Here is an 8,808-nt window from a genome sequence, read left to right on the forward strand (position 1 = left end):
AGAAAAAAAGAACACATTCACCCAAATCTGATATTAATATCTAGCAAAGTTATCAGATGGTTTTAGGTCACCTAGCAGGGTCCTTTGGAAAAGGATAACAGATGTGATACACATTTTTCCCTTATGAGAACCTTTTCAGAAAAATAAGAATGTTTGTAGACTACATTTCCAAATAACTTTATTGAATATAACTAACAAAATAAACTGTACATATTTAAAGTCATGATTTGATTAAGTTTTGATAAATGTATACATTTGTGAAATACCACGATCAAGGTAATGAATATATCCACCATCCCAAAAGTTTTCACATCCTTTGTAAACCCTCCTTCCTCTCCTGTGCCAGCCCCTCCTATCTGCAGGCAACCACTGATCTGATTTCTATCACCACAGATTGGTTAACAATAGACTTAATTTTCTAGAATTTTGTATAATTGGCATGATGTAGTATGTTATATTTTTTGCATGGCTTCTTTCACTCAGCATAATTATTCTGAGATTCATCCATGTTATTCCAAGTATCAATAATTTATTCTTTTTAATTGTGAGTAGTATTCTAGTATATGGATATACCACAATTTGTTTATCCATTCATCTGTTAATAGATATTTGTGCTATTTCCAGTTTAGGGCTATTAAAATACAGCTGTTATGAACACTGGGTACAAGCCTTTGTATAGACATATAGTTTCATTTTCCTTGGATAAAAACCCAAGAGTAAAATGGTTAGATCATATGGTAGGTGTTTGCAGAAATGGCCAGACTATTTTCCAAAGTGGTTGGACCATATTACATTCCCACCAGCAAACACTTAATTTTGTCAGTCTTTTTACATTTCAGCCATTCTCATAGCTGTGTAGTGTATTTAATTGGTTTTAATTTGCATTCCCTAGTGACTCATGGTGTTGAACCTCTTTTCACATGCTTATTTGCCATCCATATTTCTTCTTTGGTAAAGTGTCTGTTCAAATCTTGCACTCATTTTCTTTCTGTTTGTTTTCTTATTATTGAGCTTTTAGTGTTCTTCATGTATTCTGGATAGAAGTTCTTTATCAGATAGATGATTTGCAAACATTTTCTTCCAGGCTGTGGTTTTCTTTTTATTTTCTTAAGATTCTCTTTGGACGAGAAGATGTTTTTAATTTTAAGTTCAATTTATCAATGCTTTCTTTTATGGTTTTGTGCTTTTAGTGTTGTATCTAAGAAATGTTTGCTTATTCCAAGGTTACAAAATTTTTCTCTTATGTTTTCTTTGGGAAATTTTAGTTTTAGGTTTTACAGTTAGGTTTATGATCCATTTTGAGTTAATTTTGGAATATAGTGCAAGATGTAGATCAACGTTAATTTTTTTCCACGTTAATATCAACATTCATGTGGATATCCAATTGTGCCGACACCATTTGTCGAAAAGAGTACTGTCCCTTCTCCACTGAATGCCCTTTGTATCTTTTTTGAAAAGTAGTTTCCCATATATACATAGGTTTATTTCTGTCTTCTATTATGTTTTGTTGATGTATATGTCTATCGCTACCCAATACCAAACTATCTTCATTACTATAGATTTGTAATAAGTCTTGAAATCAGGTGGTCTTAGTCCTTCAAATTTATTTCTTTTTAAAGTTGTTTTAGCTATTTAGGTCCGTCATATTTCCATATGAATTTTAGAAACAGCTTGCCAATTTATTTCAAAAAATGCCAGCTGGGCTTATGACTGTGATTAGTCTATACATCAATTAAGGGAGAATTAACAATACTGAATCTTCCAACCCATGAACACAGTATCTCTCATTTATTTAGAATTTAATTTATCTCAGTAATGTTTTATAGCTTTCAGCACATAGTTATTTCAAAGTTTGCTAGATTAGCAATGTTTTGTACTTTTCAGTGTATAAGCATTTTACATTGTTAGATTTATCCCTAAATATTTCACATCTTTGATGCTATTGTAAATGATATTGTCTTTAATTTTACTTTTCAATTGTCTGTTTTTAGCATATACTCGTAGAAATGCAGTTGAGTTCTGTACATTTATCTTGTATCCTGCAACTTTGCTAAACTCATTTATTAATTCTAGAAGTTTTAAAAGAAATAGATTATTGCATTTTCTATATAGATGATCAGGTCACCTGTGGATAAAGCCATTTTAGTTCTTCCTTTCTAAACTAGGTGCCTTCTACTTCTTTCTTATCTTATTGCACTGGCTAAAATCTCCAGTGTTGAATAAATGCAGTGAAAGCAGACATCTTATCTTTCTAATCTTAATGGGAAAGCAATCAGTCTTTTACCATTAAAAATGATGTTAGCTATAGGTTTTCCATAGATGTTAGGTTGAGGTAATTCTCTTCTATTCCTAGTTTGTTGAATTTGTCAGAAGTGGATGTTGAATCTTGTCAAATGCTTTTTCTCTATTAAGATGATCACATGTTTTTGTGAAGTTGGTAAATACGCTGAATTATACTGATTAGTCTTTGGATGTTAAAACCAACCTTGCATTCCTGAAATATACCTCACTTTGTCATGATGCATTATCTTTTTGATATTTGGTTGGACTCAATTTGTTAAAATTTTGTTTAGAATCTTGGAGCTATGCTCAGGAGGGATACCATGAGCATAACTTATAGGGTTTTTTGTTAGTTTGTTTTCTTGGAGTTAGATTTTGATATCAGGGTATTGCTGACCACATAGAATGAGCTAGAAAATGTTCCATTATATTCAGTGTTTTAGGAGAGTTTGAGTAAAAGTGCAGCAATATAGGCACATATTAGCTGGGTACCCCTGACTGAGGGTCTCTCACAAGAATGCAGTTAATGGGTCAGCCATGGCTGCAGTCCTCCAAGGCCTGATTGGGGGGAAAATCTGCTTCCAAGCTCATTCACATTGCTGTTAGCAGACCTCAGAAGATCTCTTTTCAGTCTTATTACACGTCCATTAGTGAGCCTCAGATCCTTGCTGGAAACATCACTTCCTTGCCATATGGGCCTCTCCAAAGAGGAGCTCACAACATAGCAGGTGGCTTCCCTCAGAGTGAATGAGTGAAAGAATGAGACAGATCTAAGATGGAAGCTTTAGTCTTTTTGTAATCTTGTCCCAAAAGTGACATCTCACTTATAAGCAAATCAGTAAGTCCAGCACATACTCAAGGAGAGGGGATTTCACAGAAGTGTAACTATCAGGAGGTTGGAATCATTGAAGAACATCTTAGAGATTGCCTACCATGGTTGTTCTTAACAGTACCTTATTGTCCTTCTAATATCTGAGGCATCTTAGGTGATGCTACCTCTCCTTTCCTTACTTGGATAATTATATCTTCTCTCTTTTTTCATGATCACTTGAGCTAGAGGTTGGTCAATTTTATCACTCTTCATAAAGAGCTTTGGTTTCACTGTTTTACCCTGTTGTTTTTCTGTTTTCTATTTTATCAATTTCTACTCTGATCTTTATTATTTCCTTTCTTCTACTTACTTTGGGGACTCATTTGCCCCTTTTTTTTTCTGTTTTGTAAAGCAGATATTTCTTCTTTTCTAATATGGAGTTTGGTGCTATAATCACCACCCCACTCCCACCACCACCAAAGTACTGCTTTAATAGCAGCCAACATATTTTGATATGCTGTGTTTTCATTTTCATTCAGTTGAAAATACTTTGTACTTTTTCTTTTGATTTCTTCCTTGACTATGAGTTATTTTAAAATGTTCTATTTAGTTTCCAAATCTTTCAGGTTTTTCCATAGATCTTTCAGTTATGGATTTCTAATTTAATTCCACTGTGGTCAGAGAACATACTCTGTATGACTTGAATCCTTTTAAATTTAATGATACTTTCCCCATGTCCCAGAATATGTTCTATCTTGGTAAACGTTCCCTGTATATTTGAAAAGAATGTGCATTCTACTGGAGTTGGATTATATAAATGTCAATTAGGTCAAGTCGGTTCATGGTCTTATTCAAGTCTTCTATACCTTTACTGATTTTCTCTTGTAGACTACATTGTAAAATTTTATTAAAAATGCGATATCTGCAACTGAACTTGAACATTACTATATTATTTTCTTTTAGTAAAATATTTTTCTTTCCTATGGCACATGCATGTGTGTGCATGTGTGCACACACACACATAACCACAAGTTTAGAGACCACAGAACTGGAATGAAATAAAGCATCTAATTGTGATGCTTTACCTTTGAACAAATTTTGTTATTTAAGAAAGCACTTTTGAAACTGGGTTATCTTATCTTTCCTTGTTTGACCTTGTAAGCTACTTAATTGCAAAATGTGTTTTTTTCACAGTGCCTCTTAATATTTTATTCTTCATGCAGAGTCATGCTGCCACTGCAAGCAAGTCAGGCAGCAAATACAGTTGTTCCTACTATAAGACTGTATACAAATGTTTCTATTTTAACAGGATATATAAATGCCTTCAAAATCTGGCATTCTACAAAACTGTATAAAGATAATATATTATGGGAAAGACAGTATGAGACCATAACATTTGAAACATATTTAACTTTGTAACCAGAATACCAATAAAACAATAATTAACCCTATTAAAATACTAGCACTCAGTAAATGTCCACTACCATTTATTTGTTCCCAGAATCATACCATGTTTCCCCCAAAATAAGACCTAGCCAGACAATCAGCTCTAACGTGTCTTTTGGAGCAAAAATTAATATAAGACCCAGTCTTATTTTACTATAATATAAGACCAGGTATATAATATAATATATATAATATAATATAATATAATATAATATAATATAATATAATATAATATAATACCAGGTCTTATTTTACTACAATATAAGACCAGGTATAATATAATATAATATAATATAATATAATATAATATAATATAATTAATATAATATAATATAACATAACATAACATAACACTGGGTCTTATTTTACTATAAGACTGGGTATAATATAATATAATACCGAGTCTTATATTAATTTTTGCTGATTGAGCTGATTGTCCGGCTAGGTCTTATTTTCGGAGAAACACGGTAGATGATGGTTGTAGCCTTAAATCTGCAAGATGTAGGTCCTCAAGGGTATTCACCTCCAATAAATAACATTGTCATCAAAATCTGCTCTGGGTCTGTGCTTTTTTCAATAATCAATTGTTTTTAAACACAAGAGAAATGTTCTCTGCTTCTTCATTTATTCCTACAGCTTCACCAGATAGCTTCGTGTTGTAGGAAGGATACCAGTTCTTGAAAGCCATTAAACCAGCCACTACTTGTCGTAAGAGAAGGCAGTGCCACAGTATTCTTAGCTTAAGGCTTCCTTCTTTAACTGTAAGAAAGCTTGTCTTTGAATTCTTTAAACCATTGATTTTTCCAGGAAAACATTACACATGAACCAATGATATCATTTTCTTATTTGCCAATAAGTTATTAGTTTGCATTATAGAAATGTGTTGCAGCTGAAAAGGCTGTACTCCATAATTCTCTAATATGTGTGGTTTTCCTAGTCATTTTCTTGGCGGCATCCACCATTGGGATTAAAATCTCCTTCCTCCCAGGATCACTGAAAAGATATTTACTAAGCACCTATTATGTTCCTGAGTCTGCTTTAAATGTTGAAGATAGTGGTGAGCACGACAGACAAGGTCCCTGTGTTCATAGTCTTTATATTCTGGTGGGGGATACAGACGATCAAAAGGTAAATCAATAAATACGGTAATATCAGCGAGTTATCCTTGCTATGAAGAAAATAAAACAGTGATGGGATATAGAATGAGATGTAGGGGCTGGGGGACCATTGGGTAGAGGGGCTACTTTCGATAAGATGACCAGGGAATGCTTCTCTGAAGAGGTGACATTTGATCCAAGGAGAAGGATCAAACAAGTTCCTACAAGGAGAAGAAACTAGGCACGGGAAGATATGGAGAAGACCATCAGGCAGTGGGAACAGAGAGAGACAATAAGTCAAAGGCCTTGAGATAGGAGTAGGCTTGGTGTATTTGAGGAACAGAATGAAAAGTGGCTGAAGCAGCGTCAGGGGTATACTCAGGACTGAGTGCCACACAGTATCACTGCCCCGTTGCGGCTGACCCAGCAGATCAAGTCACTGCTGCTTACCAATTCCATGTCCTCCGTGACTCAAATGTCCAATAGCACCCCAAAATGCCTGCTAGAGAAATTCAACTGCTAGAGAATGTCACTCAGAAATTCATCCTGAGTGACAAACTCAGGTAATGGAGCAAAACACACTTGACCACCACAAAGTGTAAGGCTGGGGTGGGGCCAGAAGAGTTTGGCCTCTCTGCTGGAGCTGTTGAAATCTGCTGTAGGCTCCATCCAGAAATACAGCTGTGGGCCAGGGAGAGAGGGCTGGAGCAGGGCTTCTCAGGAGGCAGCTTGGGACTGCTGGAGCAGAGGCAGGGTACAGAGTATTGGAGTGGAAAAGATGGGGTGGTCCGTGAGGGAAGGATCGAATAGCAGTGACGGCAAGATTCTGCAAGTCCCTTCAGGAAAAAGTTACCACTTTGTTTCTTTTGCCAACCCTGGGAGTTGTAGATTCTTACCCTAATGAGCCAGAGACTTTCTAACCAGGCACGATTGTCCAGCAGAACAGTCAGGTAGTAGGGCTTCACTATTTTTGCAGAAACTTTATCCCGCCCAGACTGGTTCCAACTGTGCGGCTGTAAACTTCAGTGGTGCTTTGGAATATTTCCCCACATGCTCTCTGTTTTTAATACAAGTACCTCATCTTCTTAGAAGGATCGTACTGTCTTTTGGGGAGAGATTCTTCACTCTCTGTTTTTTGGGAATCCTTGTAGTATGAAATAGTTAGCACAATAAGCTAGATCTTTCTCCTTCTCATGAGGGAACGATACTGCAAGGCCAGGACCATTTGGGCGGAGGCGGGGGGGGGGGGATCTTCTTACATAGCTTAATGCCACAGTAGCAGACAAGCTAGCAGCTCATGGTGCCAAAATGATGCTAACACTCAGGGTTTCATGATTCAGGCTATGGGAGATGAAACTCGGCATGGGGCTGCTTACCTGTTCTTCCTGCAGCGAATTGTGAAGCCAAGAAAGAAGACTATCAGAAGAAGTCCACAGCTGAGAAAAGTCCAAACAATACCCAAGAGGACAGGAGATAATGAAGAAATGGTCCTACCGCTGGGATGGGAAGAGGTCTGAGAACAGAATAAAGAGAAGCTATTAGGAATGAAGACTCTTCTATAGATCAAACAAGAACTGCCCCATCATCACCAAAGCATTTCTTCCTCCCCCTCCCTCCACCTCCTCTACCAACGACATGTATGTCTGAGCAGCCCTGACATCCCATGGCTGCTTACTTACAGTTGTCGTCTTGCAGAGATCATGAATAGGTCTCGGATCCAGCTCCTGGCCAGGAAAACTGTCACATAATTCAGAGCAGTTTATTTCAGACTCCATGTCATCACATGCCCCTCTTGGTGAGTGCTTTTTCAGTATTGGTTACCCGCTGGTAGTCAACCAGCAGATCTTTGACTGAAACACAAGAGCAACTCAAATCTTTTCTTCAGAGGCACCATGGCTCTTGGCTCAGAATGTGGGATGAACAACCCATGCAGATGGAAGTGAAGTGTTATTTCACTAAGCTCCTTCATCAGCCACCCTCCAGGCTGTCCTGCTCCCCTGTTGTCAGTCCATACCATGTGAGCCAGGAGTAGGCATCTTAGTTAACAGGTTACACAAAGTGATGATTCTGGCTTGCCACCAGATGGCAGTCACTGCTCCAAGTACTCAACACAGGTCCTGAAGGAAAGGAAAGCAATTAATCCTGTTAACAAACAAATTATATATATACAGAAACATATACGTATATGTGTAAATGGCTTAGAAGAGGTTTAAAATATTTTCTATATTTTAATTATATAGTTATATTTTTATTATATATAGTTATATACTTTATTATATATAACAAAAGTTTAAAATAGAATATACGAGTATATTTAAATAAATATATTTTAAACCTCTTTAATAAGCAGTACTTTAAAAACAAAGACAAAGCACATCTGACACTTTATGTAGATATAAAGCTCTACAGTGTCTCTTCAGATCCTTTTTATGGCCCAGCAACTGTAAAAACTTGAGTTTAGACATGTGAGGTACATTGTCCTTTTTTGCCTACTGGGAAATCCCCTGTCTTGCCAAGACCTTTCCATGCAACTCATGGCTTAAGCTCCGCCTGATCCTGGTGGTGGCGGGCTCTGGTGCTGCATGTGTCTGCACGTAATATCTACCGGTCTCTCCAGTTCTTGTTCTCTCAGAGAGCGGAGAAACGCTCTACATCCAGTCAGCTGGGAGCACAGAAAGACAAGCAAGCCCTTTGGCAAGAGTTTTTTGTTTGCTTGTTATAAAACTCTTAGAAGTGGGATAGGCTACTCAGGTAATAGGGAGAGAAACTAAGGACTCTAGGAATGAGTGAGTGGCCTGATGATAGCATTATTTCTCTGAGGAGATGCTTGCAATATGAATATTGTGATACAAAAAGAAGCTCTACCTTGCAGAACAAAAGTTGAAATGCAAAAGAGCTCCAATTAGCCCCGGCAGACAAGGTAGATATGTCCCTAACTCTTTAAAGCAGTCTATCCCTTAATATAGAAAACAGATTTGAAATCTTACTGGTGGGAATTTAAAAGAGGGCTGCCACTTCTGCTTCGTGTTTTTGAAACAGCTTAGCACAGCTTTCTTTTATTGTGGAGAAAAATTGGAAGAGGAAAAAAATATAAATTATTATTTCAGTAGCCACAGAATAATATGGGACTTGTGTTTAAGCCAGAACAATAGTGACAGGTGTAGTATGCCATCT

At 36.7% G+C, this 8,808-nt stretch overlaps 1 protein-coding gene across 1 annotated transcript in view; it reads right to left on the reverse strand.

Annotated features, from left to right (window-relative positions):
- GPR156 (G protein-coupled receptor 156) overlaps positions 1 to 7,409 on the reverse strand; it is a gene marked incomplete at both ends in the record, with an annotated part of 57,270 nt that extends 49,861 nt beyond the window's left edge. The window contains 2 exon segments of the mRNA XM_081063174.1: positions 7,011 to 7,147; positions 7,314 to 7,409. Coding sequence (XP_080919300.1) covers positions 7,011 to 7,147; positions 7,314 to 7,409 — 233 coding nt within the window.
- Between the last annotated feature and the right edge of the window lie 1,399 nt (positions 7,410 to 8,808).

The sequence above is a fragment of the Rhinolophus hipposideros genome (genome assembly GCF_964194185.1).
Source record: "Rhinolophus hipposideros genome assembly, chromosome: 2".
Taxonomy (NCBI): domain Eukaryota; kingdom Metazoa; phylum Chordata; class Mammalia; order Chiroptera; family Rhinolophidae; genus Rhinolophus; species Rhinolophus hipposideros.